This window comes from Podarcis melisellensis (genome assembly GCF_964234715.1).
Source record: "Podarcis melisellensis genome assembly, chromosome: 2".
NCBI classification, from domain to species: Eukaryota; Metazoa; Chordata; class Lepidosauria; order Squamata; family Lacertidae; genus Podarcis; species Podarcis melisellensis.
In genome coordinates this window covers 42,001,399-42,019,265 of record NC_138529.1, presented here as the reverse complement: position 1 = coordinate 42,019,265, position 17,867 = coordinate 42,001,399, and the positions used below count along the sequence as shown (strand labels likewise).

Genomic DNA, 17,867 nt, shown 5'->3' with positions numbered 1-17,867 from the left:
ATTTTATGTATACCAGGGAACATTTTTTTCTGGCCAAGCTGTGTTTCATGACAGATAGTACTCACCAAAGTAGCTAAACCCCATTTCAATCATCCAGACAGCCCAACTATTCGATCCATGAGTTTTGGCTTACACAGATTTGTAGGGGGAAATTGTGTACATTGTGTGTGGGAAAACTGATCCCCCTCCCTTCTGCATGTACTTTTGGAAGGTAGAAAAAACTTGTGTGTGCAGCAGATGCAGCCCAAAGACCAGCTCTTATCTCTGCGTCTTGCTAACTTCCATCTCCCATCTTTTCCGCACAGCTGAATGCCATTGTCTTTGTGGTTACTGTCTGGAAGCTCTCTCAGAAGTTTGCCGATATCAATCCGGATATGAGTAAACTAAAAAAGCAGAGGTAAGCAGCCACAGAGTCCCCCTGGAGTCTAAGACGTCAGGCAGTAACTAGCAACTAGCAAATGACAGTAACAGCCCTTCCATGTAGCAGTAAGATTATGCTTAACAGTTTACTGAGCTGATTGGTGGAAAGGGATGTGATATATTTTTCAAAACTACACTAATTCTACCTTGGCTGTGAACAAGTGAAACACACGCTGTTATTCTAGGACTGTCTCAAGTTCCAGGCCCTCTCTAGCTCCTCTGCAGAGGCTAATCCTGACTGTGTCCTCCACAAGTCAGCTCATAAATTGTGTTCCCTTTCTTCTCATCCCTGCAGGGTACTCACAATCACAGCCATTGCCCAGCTCTGTATTCTGGGTACCACCTGGGTCTTTGGCCTGTTTCAATTCAGCAATCAAACCCTCGTCATGTCTTATATCTTCACTATCCTCAACAGCCTGCAAGGACTTTTTATCTTCCTCCTGCATTGTCTGCTCAAGAAACAGGTACCTGCACTAGGAGAAAGGCAAATGGGTGGGAAACAATCTCCAGTACTGCAGTGCTATACACAGTTACCCAAGAGTAAGCCCCATTAAACACAGTAGGACTTACTTATGGAAAAATGCACATAGGACTGGCACTGCAAGTTTGACAAAGGGTGGTTTGGGCAGGTTGGGGCTGGGACATGAAACCCAAAAGGCAAATTGCTTATGTTTGTCTGGCTGTAGAAGGGGTACCGTACAAACATTGAACACCATGAAGACAATTAACAACAGGAGCCTGTCAGCTGCAATTTTACTTTTGTGTCTAGGTGCGTGATGATTACTACCGCTGGTTCTGCAAGGACAAACATGGTAAGCCCCACAGCAGTGACAAGTATTCCAACTTCAGCTCCACAGTGGGTTCCAACACGTTACAGGTAAGCGAACACAGCAGGTGCTGTGGCATAACCCCCCCCTCTCCACAGATCATCACTCTTCCCGTCAAGCTTGCAGTTGCCCTGCAACAACAACATGGCTCTCAGCCTGGCGCTTGCAATTCTTCTAAAAACTACCCCCCATTTTCTCCACTGTTCTTCATTAATACTGCAGCTTTCCTGAAACAGCAATAGCTTTCTTTTGGACTTTACAGCTAAGCTCCACTTAGGGGGAGACAACCAATTCCCTTATAATCATAGAAGTGAAGAGTTGGAAGGACTCTATTCCAACTCCCTGCAATGCAGAAATCATAAATGACAGCTTAAAAACCTCCCAGGAAGGAGAGTCCACCACCTTTCATGGGAGTCTGTTCCACTGCAAGGAAGGATTTATGAGCAAACAAGCAGAAACAGTTGGTTGCATGTTATAAAGCAGCGCTTTCCAAACTGTATGTTGCAACACACTAGTGTGTTGGTTGCAGTATCTAGGTGTGTCATGCAAACGCTCCCCATGCTTCTCCCGGGGCTGCAAAGGGGTTTGTTTAACTTTGTTTTTCTAGTAAAACTGAATTGCTGTGTAAAAATGATGCGTGTGTAAAAAGTGTGTCACCAACATGAAAAGTTTGGCAAGCTCTGTTATAAACGATTAATGAAACAGAAGATGGGAAGATACATGGGCTATGCACACGATGCTGACAGTGATAAAGTGCTATTAAGACTCCTACCATTGCATCCTTTCTCTCTTACAGGCACCCAGTACTTTGAAAGAATCTGGAATTTAGCAACCAAACTTTGCAGAAGCAAGTTTCAAGAGTGCAGTTTGGAACATGAGAAATACATTTTGTTGTTCCAGTAATCTTTCTTCTGGAAGAGTCACCCACTTAAGATGCAGCAAGGACAATTGAACTGCCAGAAGGCTATATAGGGACCCACTGAGCAAACTCAATAACTGGACCAATGCTATTAAGCTGATGTTGGCACAGCCTTTTCTGATTGGACTCCTCCTTCCTCTACACCAAGACTCACCTCTCTCAAGAAGAGATGGAGCAAGTTAAAACGGTACTTTGCACACGTGACACTTTTAAAGAGGTCCTTGCAACAGACATTGGCTAACTCTAGTTCTAGAAAGTACACAGGCTGTGCACCTTGCTGTTCAGTCATCATTCACCAGCTGTAGGTGTTCATCACAAATCGGGTGAACTTTCACATTTGGTCCAAAAAACTCATTGAAACATTACGGTGGGGCAAATAATCCTTTCCTTCCACTCCTTGTTCTCTATGGAATGATCCAGACAGCCCTGATCACTGTGGTATTTTCCAGGACTCTTGTTGCTGGTTAGTTTGATAGCAGTCCTTCCTATCAGTAGCTCATCTTTTTCCACATACTCTAAGTAGCTGCCTCAAATAATGACTGCAACTCAAACTGGTCCAACAACCATAGATAAAAGAAGAGCCTCAACGAGGAGGGACAAGGCTGGTACTCGCTTCTCTTGCCATCACTTAACCTACGAAGACTTAAGAAGAGCCTGCTGGAACAGGCCAGGGGCCCATCTAGCCCAGCCAGATGCCTGTAATAAGCACTGAGTATTCAGAGGCAAGTTAGACCCATTTGTGCAAGGAATAGCAAAAACTGAAGCCTAGTATCACTGAGATGATACAGGTCAGCACATACTTCTTCAGGCGGCAGGTGACAGCTCACATGGCTGAAGATTCCCCCATAAAGAGAGCACCAACATAACATGAACGAGGAGGATGTGAGGGCAATGCCTAAAATCTGCCCCCTCCAAAGGCATCTAATTTTCTACATCCAATAATTTATTTATTTATAATAATAATAATAGAAATGTTCACGCAGTCTCCAGCTATAGCTTAGACACATTTTCTACAGGATTCAGATGCAGAGTCAATCTAGGCAAGGAGCAATAGTCAAAGTTGTGTTTGGGTTGCCCATAGTCTACTGTTCCCAGAATTCAACAGAAGTAAGTATCCACATCTATTGGTTACAAAAATGCAATAATGCTTCTTCATCAGTTGATGATTCAGGCACATGAGCTCATTGCTTTCGTCGTCACCACTTTCAGGGAAGCACATGTGCTCTTAACTCAACACCTCACTTTTGTGTTTGGTACACTGGAATCCATACTAGAGTTGGAAAACATCAAATGACTCTTCAGGTTGCCATCATCAACAACAGAAAACTGAAGCATGTACAAGTAGAATCATGACAGGAACCCCACTGCTATAAAGGTCCTCATATGCTATTTCCTTCTAGTTCCATATTCCTCAGCTTAACAAGGAGATGCACATTTCCATGCTTTGTTTCCCCCCCCCCCCCTGCACTGCTATCCCCCAGGATATCTGCGCAACGGCAGCAAAAAACAAGGGCACAGCAATAATCTCAATCAGAAAACCCACCAGTCAAGTAGCAGAGAGGCTCTTGTACAAAGACTAAATGATAGCAGCACATATAAAGCAGCAGGAAGGAGAGAAAGCAGACAGTTTTCTGGAAGCCGTTACTGAAGTTAATGGAGACCCATATTGGCAGTTCACATCAAACACTGGAGCTTTACAGAGCTTCCTGTTTAGACTAATTTATTTAGGACTGTTTCCAATTTTGCCAGATTCCTACTGTTCTTGCCAAAGAGATTGGCTATGTATACTGCAATTCCAGATGCTCTCTACTCCTAACGTGTGTGGATAGGCAACACACATTAGCGTTAACAAATCTTTATTTTATTTAGTTTAAAATCCTAGTTGAGAAAGAAAAGGTGTTGCACAGCAAGCTTTGCATGCACCTGAACACCAGGTTTTGCAGTATTCAAATCAGTGCAATGGATTCAAAATGTAGCGACGTTTCTAATGCTGTGTAACTGTTTCAGAACTTACTCTACTATGAAATATATTCACTCTAAGGATGTCCTTAGGTAAACTTACATGCAGTTTATCCAAGCATCTTTGCACAAATAAGCTTATGCTCCTCTAACTACCCACCCCATTATTTGAAGCAATTGTCTCTCAACCACTATTTTTTCCTAACATGTACATTTAATTAAAATATATTTTGGAATTCTGAGTTATACCATCTTTCTAAGCAAGTAACTTTTGGGGCGGGGGGGGGGGAGGGAGAAGAGTAATATGCAATGCGAAGGAAATGGGTAACTACTTTAACACACCAGTTCAAACATCCTACACTTCATAGGAAAGCAAGAGGAAATAAAAAGCCAGGACAGCTGACACTATCTGATTATATAAAAGAACAAATATCTCATACAAGGGTATGTAGAGCAAGGACATACATATCAATAGTGCCTGTCTTGTTTTCTCCAAAAGGAAGATCTGTTTTACCTTTCTGTTCTGTGAAACTGTTTGCAATGGAGACATGTCAAACAAGCACACTGCTCAAAGCCAGGACAAAGGTGAAAAGTGGTAGGTCTTGGTAAAAGGAAGATGTAGGACATAGGAGGCAGGCAGCAGAAGAGTATCTATGGCAAGTTTAAGAAAATGCAAAATCCTGATACACATAAAGTGGGAGACATAGCAAGGATGGAAGGCACCAAGAATGTAAATACCCACAACCTGGCTCACTTTGCCTCAAGAACAGCCAGAAAATGACATTTGAAAAATTCATTTATTACGAAACTTAGCCACAGGGGTTTACTATTCAAAAAATATAAAAGTCTAATTAAAAAAAAGCCCCCAGGCTACAGCAGAGGCAAAATACCACCTGGGCAATTTGAAGGACATTCATTTAACATCAAACACCTCTGTACGTTTAACAGTGTGTTTAAAAAAAAAATAACATTCATCTCACTTCACCAGAAGATAGAGGTATTGTGTTCCATCAGGTTCCATTCTGGACCAGGTGGGAAGGCTCCACAAACAGCTACCGACTCTGCTCAACTGCAGGAGACAAAACAGTCAGTCAATACTCCTTCCTAGCAAAGCCAAGGCAAAAAACTTAGAAGCTATCCCTGCTGTGGAGAGACATTTTGCTATACCCAGTTCTACAAAGGTGGAGTGGGTAACTCCACCACAACCAAACATGTCCCTCCCCAGTCCCCTGCATTTCAATGGGGCTTGAAAAAGCCTGCTGGCTCCCAAAGGCAGCTTTTTTCAATCCATAAACTTGCAAGGAACAATGAGAGGATCTTGTGGGGCAAATGGGGATGTCCCACAACTGCATCCGGCCCACATGCTCCTCAATCCTGTACTAGGGTTAAAGTTATTCAGGTAGCCTAATGGTAATTCAGAGTTGTCATCCCAAACACTTCCGCAGGCACTGCTCCCAGCATAGTGCCCTGCTTCCAAGAACCACTGCTGCAACATGTACCATGTACTTCACATTCCACCTCCTCACCCCAGCAGCCTCTCATTGGCACCGTAACAGTTACCTGTGTCCCAACAGCTGCAACACATCTGCCAGAGCAGGGTTTTTTCCCTATCATGTGCCACCGACTCATGGGGCGAGGAGGAAAGATAGAGAATCAATTGGGGGGCAACTGAACCACAACTTCAAAGGTCTTGCCCCCACCTCTCTGTTCCCTTTCAAACATTTGGGGGAGGAAAGACACAGAAATCTAGTGCTTATTAGAAGCCTCCCACTTTGAAGGTAACAACTGATCAGATGAAACTAAGCAGCAAGCCAGAGTCAGTCTAGAAGTGTCCCCAAATCCATGCCCTACAACACAAACAGGGCACAAAAATGGGAGCAACTTCCACAAGTGCAATAGAACGTCTCTCTTCCCCACACTCCTGATAGCCTGATATGCTCTGGACTTTCCCACAACCCTCTGGAGCCAATTTGTGGGTGGTGGGGGCAGAGAAGTGAAATTCCATTGCACTTTAAGACCCAGCAACATATACTATCTGTACAGACGAGGATCCACTCAATGGACCACTTTGTCTTCCTTCAGGTTCCCAGAAATAGTGTACAATGGCTACTCTGATCCCCCCCCCCCACACACCCACACACTTGGGCAGGGTTGACAAAGAACATGCCATCAGGAAGAAAAGCCTGTCCAAGTTAATTTCTAGTACATACTATATGTGGAGATGTCTATCTCTTCAGGGAGCTCAGCAACGTTGACCTCAAAACGATCCTGCACTTCATTGAGGATTTTGGCATCACCTTCATCTGACACAAAAGTAATAGCCAAGCCTTTTGTGCCAAAGCGCCCAGCTCGGGCCACCTGCAAAAAGAGAGGTTTATTTCAAGGACACACAGGAAAAACATCCTTGTAATCTCTGAATTCATCACCCCAGAGGTACTATCTCTGCCCTGCACCCTGTGACAAGCTCAGAATGCAGGCTGGTGCTCTTTTCCTCCACCCTGGAAACTATGTAGCCTGATTGCAGAAACATTTGCAACTAAACTACCAAAGTTAAATTATCAGAAGGGATTTGACTAGGAACTAGCCAGGACCTGCAACGGTTAGCAGCTCCCTTCCAGAAGTATGAATGGCAAGGTATTAGAACAAATACCTTCCAGAGAAACAAGTCTGACTGTGCAGTTCATTCCCCAACCTATAACCAGACTCACTCTGTGCAGGTAGGTATCTGAGTCCTCAGGCATGTCATAGTTGAAGACTATGTTGACCCGCTCTATGTCCATCCCACGGCCAAACAGATTAGTGGCTACCAGAATCCGACGTTGGAAGTCCTTGAACTGCTGGTACCTAGACAGTCTGCAAAGAACAAGAGAGACGTGGCTGACCTCCCCTGAGCCCATTATCTGTAGTGCATTAACTTTCTAGATCCCCTCTTCCCCTTAACACACACAACTGATGTCAACAAGCCACATTCCATGATAAAAAAGTGAACTCAGAATTCATGTTCTGCACTATATTTGCTGCTGCCCTCTCCTGACATAGCCATCTCGCTGTACTCACCTCTCCTCCTGAGACATGCCTCTGTGAATAGCAATGGCTGGGAAGTTCTGCTCAACCAAGAGCTGAGCTAATGCCATGCAGCGCTGCACCGACTTCACAAATATCACAACCTGCAAGGGGTGGGAAGAGGGAAGGGGCTTTAACATGGAAGCTCCAGGGACTCCCAGGAGCCCTGCTTGTCAACCCTCGCTAACACAGACCTGGTTGAACTCCAGCACATCCAAAAGGTCAAAGAGCTTGCGGTTTTTCTCAGTGTCCTTCAACTTCACGTAGTATTGCTGCAGGCCATGCAGAGTCAGCTTGGTCTCATCATCCACAAAGACCTCCATGGGCTGCGAACGGAGAAGAAAGCCAATGTGACCTTTTACCGGCAAAGACAGCAAAATCCTCCAAACATATCTAGACAAGTTTTTAAACACCACTTTTCATGTTTAATTGATAGATGTAGAAAATATCAAATTCCCACAGCGATAGGCATTACTTTGATCACTACAGGGAATGTTGGATGCTGAGAGCAGAAATAGAACTATTTCATCTGCAGAACTGCAGATGAATTCTCTACATGCTCAAAAGCTCCCTCTTCTGCCAAGCACTGAAGGGAGAATTCCCACTACTGTTAATTATCTACAAAATTGGTTTAAGTGCCTGGAAGGAGAGAAAGCTGACTTGGTAGGCATTTATCATGCATTTCATCAAGGTCCCAAGGTAAACATTCTCTAATCTACTGGGGAAACAATGAAGACAAAGAAACATTCAAAACTAGTAGGTCAACTAGATGAGATGCCCCAATGCAGTTCTCCTTTACAACCAAAAGCATGTAATGATAGCTCTCAGCAGCTGTTGGCATCTGCACAGCTTCAGACGGAATTTAACAGTGGTAATGAGAGACTGATGGTCACTTTCCACCCTGAGCTATATACCTGAATGTGCCTAGCTTTCTGTCTTCTCTGGCTGCCATGCCATGGGGGGGATCAAAGGGTGCATGGAGTGACATTCGCTTCTGCAATGAGACTATCCCCTCCCTCCTCTTTCCATATGCATCCTAAGTCTGTTCCATGGATTTTCCTAACCATCTAGAGCAAGACAATTCAGCTCTAAGGGAACTTCATTTTTTAAACTTTATATGCCAGAAAGTATCAGCCTCATTAAGCAGTGTCTGCATTTACAATGCTATTGATATGTATTCTACCAGGACTTACAAAAAGGGAGGAAAATGCCACTGTGGTCCTATTGAGAGATGAAACAGAAAACAATGTGTGTTTGGGTTTTCTAACAGCCACGCTAAGAAAGCATAGGGAACACAACAAAGTTGAATAGGGCTATGATTACTAACTTTCCTCCACCTACCGTCATCTAAGAATATGATATAATGAGCTGCAAACAAGCCAATGCCTCCATGGGCATAGCTGCCCCCCAAAAGCAAAACAAATTAATACAAATTTTAGGTTCGACCCCCACCCCCCAAAATCCTGGCTATACCCATGACTGCCTCATACTACCAAGCCTTCCTTCAACATAAGGGGTCCCTTTTGAAACAATGCAGTAGTGCAAAACTGCCTCAAAGGGGCCTCTTTAGCCTAATGTGGAAGGCCCTTTCCTGGATCTCCTACACTACTGCAACCATCTAGGACAGTTTCTTAAACTTGGGTCTCCAGCTGGTCTTAGACTACAACTCCCATCACTGGTCCTGGTAGCTAGGGGTAATAGGGTTTGTAGCCCAACAGCAGCTGGAAACCAAAGTTTGGGAAGCTAATCTAAGGGGAGGATGAAATCAAAGGTTTTAGGGCTTACATCCTGCATGAACTTTCTGCAGACAGGCCGGATCTCCTTGCTCAGAGTGGCACTAAACATCATGCATTGCTTCTCATGGGGTGTCAGTCGAAAAATCTCCTGCACATCACGACGCATATCTGAAAGAACAGTAGGAAGAATCAGGTTGCTGTAATTCACCAAATACTGGCTTCTGAAAAGGACATACCAGTCCGAGTTCCACCACCTTCCCCCACTCTTGGTATCCAACATGTCTCTGCTCTACCACATAATCTGAACAGGAACAGAACTTCAGGCTGTAGAAACCGTCCCTCGCTTCCCCATGTTCTTGAAAGAGATGGCTGACTTCCTGACATGCCTCAGGACAGATTTTTTAAGCAACAGTGCCCTTCCTCTAGCTGGCTGCTCCTCAGTTCCTTGACTTGGAACTCAAGCACCAGACTTTCTCCCAAGGACGGCAACTCCCATACCCAAATGGATGAATAATCCCAGACCATGAAAACGCAATACATTGTGTCTTTATTATGCCAGCCCCTCTTGTCCCTTACCCAACTGCTCCAACATCTTGTCACACTCATCCAAAACAAAATGCTTGACATTGCGCAAGTTGAGGGTCTTGTTGCGCACCAGTGCTAAAATGCGGCCCGGGGTCCCCACCACAATATGTGGGCAGTTTTTCTTCAGCACCTCTTCATCCTTTTTGATGGAAAGCCCCCCAAAAAAGACTGACACCTGCAGTACAAACAGAAACTACTGTCAGCCACATAGAAAAACCCAACCACCTAACCTTCAGAACTTCAATAACTCCCCACCAATTTACTTACGTCAGGGACAGTCAACATGGTACACTCTAAATGCTGCTGGCCTACAACTCCCATTATCCCTGACCACTAGGCCATGCTGGCTGGGGCTGATAATCATAGAATCATAGAATCACAGAGTTGGAAGAGACCACAAGGGCCATCGAGTCCAACCCCCTGCCAAGCAGGAAACACCATCAGAGAACTCCTGACATATGGTTGTCAAGCCTCATGTTTAAAGACCTCCAAAGAAGGAGACTCCACCACACTCCTTGGCAGCAAATTCCACTGTCGAACAGCTCTTACTGTCAGGAAGTTCTTCCTAATGTTTAGGTGGAATCTTCTTTCTTGTAGTTTGGATCCACTGCTCCCCGTCTGCTTCTCTGGAGCAGCAGAAAACAACCTTTCTCCCTCCTCTATGTGACATCCTTTTATATATATGAACATGGCTATCATATCACCCCTTAATCTCCTCTTCTCCAGGCTAAACATGCCCAGCTCCCTTAGCCGTTCCTCATAAGGCATCGTTTCCAGGCCTTTGACCATTTTGGTTGCCCTCCTCTGGACACGTTCCAGTTTGTCAGTGTCCTTCTTGAACTGTGGTGCCCAGAACTGGACACTGTACTCCAGGTGAGTACTGTGAGTTGGTCACAGCAACATGAGTTGGTCCACCAACATCTGGAGGGAACACCTAACTTGTGCAATAAAGTACTTGGAAGGAAGAGTACAATTAACTATGAGTGCGGCATATCTATGCTGCTTCTCACCTCTAATCATAGAATCACAGCTGGAAAGGACCATGAGGATTGTCTAGTGCAAGCCACTGCAATGCAGGAATCTTTCACCCAATGTGGAGTTTGAACCCGTGACCCTGAGATTAAGAGTCTCATGCGCTACCAACTCTCCACCATAATATAACACATCAGATCAACTATTGTTCCAAACCCAAGAAACAAGGCTTTCGGTCCCCATGAAGCAATCAGGTGGTGCAGGGAAGCAGAGGCAGGCTCTTTCAGAATATAGGGACATAGTAAACTACCTTATACCAAGTCAGACTATTGGCCTACCTAGTTCAGTATTGCCTACACTGCTGGCAACAGCTCTGAGGGTCTTGATGGTCTTAACTAGAAAAGCCAGGAAATGAGCCCAGTGCCTTTCGTATGAAAAGTGTGTGCTCTACCAATGAGCTAAAAGTGCTTCCCAAACTGGGTCTTAAACTGACAACATTAGCAAAAGCCCGGGTTCCAACAAAGCTTCCCACCCATGAGCTTTCGTTCTATCTGAAGGTAGGTTCGAGTTTTAGATGCAGAAACTGTCAGTTTCCATTTCTTAGTACAGAAAGTATTGATCTGATGTGTAGAGATCGTTCCTGCTCTACTTAATTCAAGAGGGTTCTGGAAAGTTTTCTTTCTATGTGAAAGAAACAGGCAGAAGGTTCTTGTTTGGGTTATTCCTTCAGAGAAGCTGAGTACAGCTGGTTTAAACTGGTTCTGTTATCTTTTGCTGACTATATTAGGGAGGCAAGGAGGAGCCTGGGTTCTCTCTTACTTTCTCTTTCTGTCCCTGTTCTGATGTGGTTTGGTGTTCTGTATGCTGTGGTGTTAAGGTTTAGACTTATTATAAGTTATTCTACGTTTTATTGTAAGTGCTGCAACTGGATTTTTTATGGACTGTGCCAATCCTGATTGTATTGGATTTGTGACCATTATGCTCATTTGCCTTCAGTAGCAGTAAAAGCTCTGCTGGATGAAGTACAATTGCCTCTGATCTATTTTTCCCCCCTTCACACACAATGTGTCAGAAACATCTAAAACCATTCCCACAATCAGGTCACTTCCTCTCTCTCAACCCTCTCTACAGGCTCTTTCCTAAATAAGTGCACATACTACAGTGGTGCCTCGCAAAACGAAATTAATTCGTTCCGCAAGTTTTTTCTTCTTGCGAGTTTTTCGTCTTGCGAAGCACGGTTTCCCATAGGAACGCATTAAAAATCAATTAATGCGTTCCTATGGAGACCGCTTGCCAGGCTGGCGGTGCGGAGAAGGGCTTTTCTCCCCACCGCAAGCCTTCAGCACAGGTACGGGAACAGAGGGGAAGGCGCGCAGCGCTTCTCCTTTTCCCGGGGCTTGTGGTGGGAGGAGGGTTTTTCCTCCCCACCGCCAACATTCAGAACAGCATTCTGAATGTTGGCGGTGGGAAGGAAAAACCCTCCTCCCACCGCAAGTCTTCAGGACAGCCATCCGAAGGCTGGTGCGGGGAGAAGGTCTCTCTGCCCCACTGCCAGCCTTCGGAGGAGCCTTCCGAAGCCTGGCGGGGAGAGGAGGTCTCTCCGCCCCACCGCCAGCCTTCGGAGGAGGTCCAAGGACAGTGGGGAAGACGCGCTGCGCTTGCCCGCTGTCCCGGAGATTTCCCTATGGGCTTTCGTCTTGCGAAGGAAGTCCATAGGGAAATTCGTTTTGCGACGTGCCTCCAAAATGGAAAACCCTTTTGTCTAGCGGGTTTTCCGTCTTGTGAGGCGTTCGTCTTGCAGGGCACCACTGTATTTCCATAAGCAAAGATAGTCTTCCACCTTTTCCTGTCATACAGAAATAGCCTATATTCTGTATTGTATATATTTCAGACCTAACTGCAAAAGATTTTCCCTTACCTTGACAGTGGACATATACTTTGAGAAGCGCTCATATTCTTTGCTGATCTGGAAGGCCAGCTCCCGGGTGTGACACATCACCAGCACAGACACCTGCCAGAAAGAAACAGACAAATTTGTACAATAGCCCCCCACTGCTACTTGAAACACCACATAACACTATACAATGGTTTAGTGCTACGTCCTTGAGATGCAGTGAGGATGAGGATGAGCAGAGCCGTGGGCTTGCACGATCCTCCCTTCTTCACAACCACAATGAGGACTTGTTGGAAATTAGTTTCATTGTCAAAGACCATTTTTTTCTTAAAAATTAAGAAAAAAACCACTGCCTCATCCTGGCTTCACAGGAAAGTTGTGTGAAACCAAGGCTTTTCTCCGGCTCACAGCAGTTCATGCAGATGATAATAAAACATCATTTAGTGTTACATGTAAATACAACCTATAGCTCCAAAACAGAGTTACGCTGGACCATAAGCACAGTACACTACTATTCCCCATTACATACCTGCCCATCCAGTGGCTCAATCTGCTGCAGTGTAGCCAATACAAAGACAGCAGTCTTGCCCATGCCTGACTTGGCTTGGCATAGGACATCCATGCCCAGGATTGCCTGTGGAATGCACTCATGCTGCACTGAGAGAGCAAGAATAAGTAATAGTTTAGACAAGCCCCAGGAAAACACAGGAAGCCAAAGCAAATGTACCCCCAGAGGACTTGATCCCACCTTTCTCCCAACCCTTTAAATCCAGAGATTCAACACCACACCCTTCCATGAGGTTAACTTTTCTGCACACATACTAGGGGAGGAAAAACTCTTCACATCCAATTGCAGCTGCTGCACAAGCACTGGGATTTTCCAGGTTCATCAGCCTGAATTACAAGTTAAAATGAAAGACATGGCTGTGGAATAGTCATCCTACAGAAGCGTCTTACTAGCACACCCTAAAATCCCTCCTTTCTCTTAAATGTTAGATCACACCCCATTCCATGCAGAGTCTAAACCCATTTCCCATGGCTAGTAGAGTCTCTGCTCAGCTGAACCGACAATTATGAAGTCCCTCCATCCAAAGTGAACTCCATTTCCAATAAAGTAGGGCTCTAGAGAGCTATGCTAGGCTCAACAAGGACATCCCATTCTAGCATAACCTTCCCACCCTGCTCCCTGCAGCCCCCAGCTCTCACCCTGCACCGCATGGCACCACTGGCAGTTGCTCCCCGGTGGGTGGGCTGGGCTGGCTGACGAGGGGGCCAGGGGCCTTGGCTCAGCTCCTACCTTCTGACGGGTGCTCAAAGCCGCAGTCCACAATGGCACGAAGGAGCTCTGGCTTCAGCAGGAAGTCTCGGAAGCCAGAACTGTGAATGGAGACATAGGAGCCCTTCACATCTTTTTTATTGGGGACAGGGGCAGCATCAGTCACTGCCTGAGGCTCTTCATCCTCCTCATAGTCCAGCAACTCATTCTCTACATCCTGTTCAGCCATGTCCTGTAGAAAAACCAAAAGAAGGAATAAAAGGCTTGAGGAAAGACCACTAAGCTCAGGAGTAAGAGCACCCAAAGAACAGGAAAAGTGAAATCTGGATGAGTTAGGAATTGCAACTGTAGCTGCATCAACTGAAGGATCATCAGCTCAAAGCACTCCATCCACACCCATTAGTTCCAACTAGCACTGCCAGCTAATGGTTGAAGCGGATTGTGCCATCTTTCCACAGTTCTCCAAACAGCTTTTAAGGCTTTCTAACATTTGAATCATACATTGCTTTTTATAGCCAAGTATTATTTCCTAACTTAGAATAACAGCTGAGAGGGAGGCGGCAGTGAGGCTCCGTGTAGCGCGCCCTGCCCCAGCTCACTCCGCCCAATGGGTGGCTTTTCTTGCCCCCCAGGTGCAGGGCACGCACCACCCCAGGCACCCGAGTGGCCAGATATGCCGCTGGATCCATCAGCCTCTGAGGGGCAACCATCCTAATAGGTCCCCTGCTACTGCGGAGGGGGAAAGGTGCTGAAAGCCTAAAGGTGATATGCAAAATGGCCCAGCAAAAGTGCAGTGTTTCTAGATAAGGTGTAGACTTTTTTCAAATCCCTTATCAAACTTTTTTCAAATCCCTTATCAAAAACTGATGCTGCCAGATTATTATTATTATTAATTGAAAATCTGCCCTGCCTTTCAAAAAGGGCCTTAAATTGGATTTAAACAATTATGTGTAACAGTTATTGTCAGAAACAGTACATTCGAATACCAATTACTGGTAATCCAAGTGGAGAGAGCACAGCTGCACTTCATATTCTGACCGCAGGCATCCCATTGGCCACTGTGAAAACAGAACGCTGGACTAGATGGGCCTCTGGCCGAATCCAGAAGGCTTTTCTTATGTTCTTAGGACAGCATATAAACAAATGTACCTTTTTCTAGAAAAAAGTTTATATACAAACAGGGGCCTGTCAATCTGTGTCTAAAGTTTATCGTACATCTATTAGAGGGTCTACCGCACAGAAACAACTAGAGCACATTATACTAAGCACTTGCAGGTAGTTCTTGTGAAAATCTGGTGATGTAGAAAGAAATAGACCAAATTGGCAAACAGCAGCCCCAACTGTCCAGTAACAAAGCCCTCCAGCCAAAGCAGAACCAATGTGATCTGAAGTCTTGCCAGTCTGAATAGGACATACTGCACCTTATAAAAGCCTTAGAGCAAAGGACTGACTACAACCTTTACTCCAATATTTTTATACCATGCAATACACCCTATTTTATTATGGCAGGTCTTCAAACAGTTTATGAAAAAACCTATGCCTCTCTTTTTGGTGTGGAATGTTTGTGAATGATTAAGAAGCGTCAGTTATTAAGCAGTACCGAAGAGGCTTATTGCCCCAGCTCTATTATTTTCATTGCCATGATCCTACACAATCTCAAAAGGGAACTCTCCACCAGAGTAGAAATCATATATTGAACAGATGGAAAGCTCTTTAATCTGAGTAGGCTGAAAACAAAGAGTAAGGTTATCATAACTTCCATCATAGAGCTTCAGTATTCTGATGACAAGGTAGTGTGTGCGCACTCAGAGGATGACCTCCAAACCATCCTAAATATCTTTGCAGTGGCCTATCATTCAACATCCAAAAAAGCAAAGTGCTGCACCAACAACCACAAAACAACCCCTCTGCAATGCCACAAAACCAACTCAATGGTGAAAAGTCAGAAAGTGTCAATCACTTCTCCTACCTTTCCACAAGGGCCAAAACTGATGCCAAAATCCAACATCGAATGAGCTCTGCGAGTGCAGCTTTCTCCCAATTAAGAGAGTGCAGAGTGGTTGAGGACCAGGACATTTGCAAGGAAACCAAAATGCTTGTTTACAAAGCTATTGTACTACCAACCACATTGTATGCTTGTGAAACATGGACCACTTATAAACGCCATCTCCAACTCCTCTAAATATTCCATCAACAGTGTCTCTGAAAAATTTTACATATTGCTTGGGAAGACAGGCAAACTAATGCCGGTGTACTGGAAGAAGCAAAGATCACCAGTGTCAAAGCAATGATCCTTCAACATCAACTTTGTTTGACTGGTCATGTTCAGACGCCTGATTATCATCTTCCAAAGCAACTACTCTATTCCCAACTCAAGAATGGAAAGTGTAATTCTGGTGTTCAACAAAAGAGGTTTAAAGACTCTCTCAAAGCAAATCTTAAATGTAGTATAAGCACTGATAACTGTGAAACACTGGCTTGTGAGCGCTCCAATTGGAAAGCAGCCTTTACCAAAGGTGTAATGGACTGTGAAGAAGCATGAACTCAGGATGGAAGGGAGATATGTGCTAAGAGGAAGGCACGCTTGGCAAAACCAAACCATGATCAACTCCCGCCCAGAAACCTAGGTCCCCACTGTGGAAGGATGTGTGGATCCAGAATTGGCCTTCACAGTCACTTACAGACTCACTGTTAAGACCATGTTTGTGGAAGACAATCTTACTCGCAGGGCCAGATTTAGGTTTGATGAGGCCCTAAGCTACTGAAGGTAATGGGGCCCTTTATATGTCCAACTGTCCTTTGTCAACAATTGTCACTGGTTTTTGTGTTGAATATATGCTATATGGTAATTTATGGGCCTAGTAGGTATCTAAATCCATTTGCACATGCAGAATGTGGGCACCCTATATATAGAAATGAGCAAACCAGTGATATTTGGGGAGCAGGCTAGCAGGAAGGGCCTATTATTTACATCATAGGAGCCTACACAACACAAAACACTGTTGTTGTATGTAGGTTTCATTTTATTTGTTTTTTATCTTATATTTTGGAAACGTACATCCAGGTTTTTTCCCCTTTAAATTTTATGGGGGCCCCCAAGAGAGTAGGGCCCTAACATCTAGCTTGTTTAGCTTATACGTAAATCCGGCAGTTTACTCGGCAACGAGTGATCGCCAGAGGAGGAGGAAGAAGAGAGAGAGGCGGGACGTCGGCGGGGCGAAAGAGAGCGCCTCCTTTTCAGGCACAGGACCCCCAAGGGAGCCTCGGAAGCACAGCCCAGGTAGGCCCGAGCGCTGCAGCCACGAGGCTGGCGCGGGCGGAGGGGAGGCGCCGCGACGGCGCCTTCAAGTTCCGCAAGCAGCCGAGCCGTCCCGGACTTCCGAGGCGCCTCCATGCAGGTCCTGCCCTCCCGAGCACCCCGCAAAGCGACGTATGTGAAGAGCAATTTCGCGCGTGGCCAAAACGGTCGTCTGAATGGGCCGGCGAGGAAGCAACCAAGAGGCGACCCAAGCAGAGGCGCCTCCTCTCCACGACCGACCGGCGCCCGCCCACCCCACCCGCCGCCGCCGCCGCCGCCGCCGCTGCCACGAGAAGGTCTGAGGGACCAGGCGCCAGGGCGGGAGGCTTGCGCCGCCATGGGAAGCCTCCCTCGCCCGCTCCTCGCCGCCGCCGCCCCACGCAGAGCCCCCTCACCTGCTCAGGTCCGAGTTGCCGAGTTGCTTCCCGCTTCGCCTTGTGCACACCGCGCTCCAACTCGGATAGGACGGCCCAGTACAGGAAGCACCTTCGATTCCTATTGGCCGCCGCCGCCGCCGAGCGCGGACCCGCCTCTATACGAAACCGGCGAAAGGAAGCTTCGACTCGTCTTCGCGCCCGCCAATCAAAAGACGTCAGCGCTGCGCCATTGGCTGGATTGAGACCCGGCGATTGAGAAAGAGAATACAGATGGGAGAAGGGGGCTGAGCAAAGCTTCCAGAAATCTATGGTGAAATTGTAGGAGGAGACTCCGCCATTTTGGATGCTGGCGGGAGTCGTCGCAAGCCCTTTACTGTGTAGGTTTATTTTTTAGGCGCCCTTTTTCTCCGCATACATTTTATTATAGATCAAGGTCTGTCCCCCTGAACTGTTCGGAGGATGAGTAGGATTATAGTGCCATAAAATAAACGCTGCTGATGCAATCTTGCCCCTGCCATTGAACTCAAGGGGACTTATTCCT

The 17,867-nt window shown here is 45.8% G+C and overlaps 2 protein-coding genes across 3 annotated transcripts in view; one reads left to right on the top strand and one right to left on the bottom strand.

Moving 5' to 3' along the window:
- Nucleotides 1–4,361, top strand: part of ADGRE5 (adhesion G protein-coupled receptor E5) — a 47,368-nt gene extending 43,007 nt beyond the window's left edge. For both annotated transcript variants that reach the window (XM_081900869.1, XM_081900868.1), the window contains 4 exons: nucleotides 306–397; nucleotides 716–884; nucleotides 1,190–1,297; nucleotides 2,044–4,361. In XM_081900869.1, the coding sequence (XP_081756995.1) occupies nucleotides 306–397; nucleotides 716–884; nucleotides 1,190–1,297; nucleotides 2,044–2,076 (402 nt within the window). In that variant the 3' untranslated portion in view covers nucleotides 2,077–4,361. The remainder of the gene's footprint in view (nucleotides 1–305; nucleotides 398–715; nucleotides 885–1,189; nucleotides 1,298–2,043) is intronic.
- A 542-nt stretch (nucleotides 4,362–4,903) lies between these two features.
- DDX39A (DExD-box helicase 39A) lies at nucleotides 4,904–17,498 on the bottom strand. The gene is made up of 11 exons (XM_081900870.1): nucleotides 17,345–17,498; nucleotides 13,673–13,883; nucleotides 12,905–13,032; nucleotides 12,400–12,492; nucleotides 9,501–9,684; nucleotides 8,974–9,092; nucleotides 7,383–7,514; nucleotides 7,183–7,292; nucleotides 6,834–6,978; nucleotides 6,336–6,483; nucleotides 4,904–5,194 (listed from the first exon to the last, which is right to left on the bottom strand). Exons 2-11 carry the CDS (start codon nucleotides 13,878–13,880, stop codon nucleotides 5,178–5,180), a joined length of 1,284 nt encoding a protein of 427 aa, XP_081756996.1. The 5' UTR covers nucleotides 13,881–13,883; nucleotides 17,345–17,498; the 3' UTR covers nucleotides 4,904–5,177.
- Nucleotides 17,499–17,867: the final 369 nt, after the last annotated feature.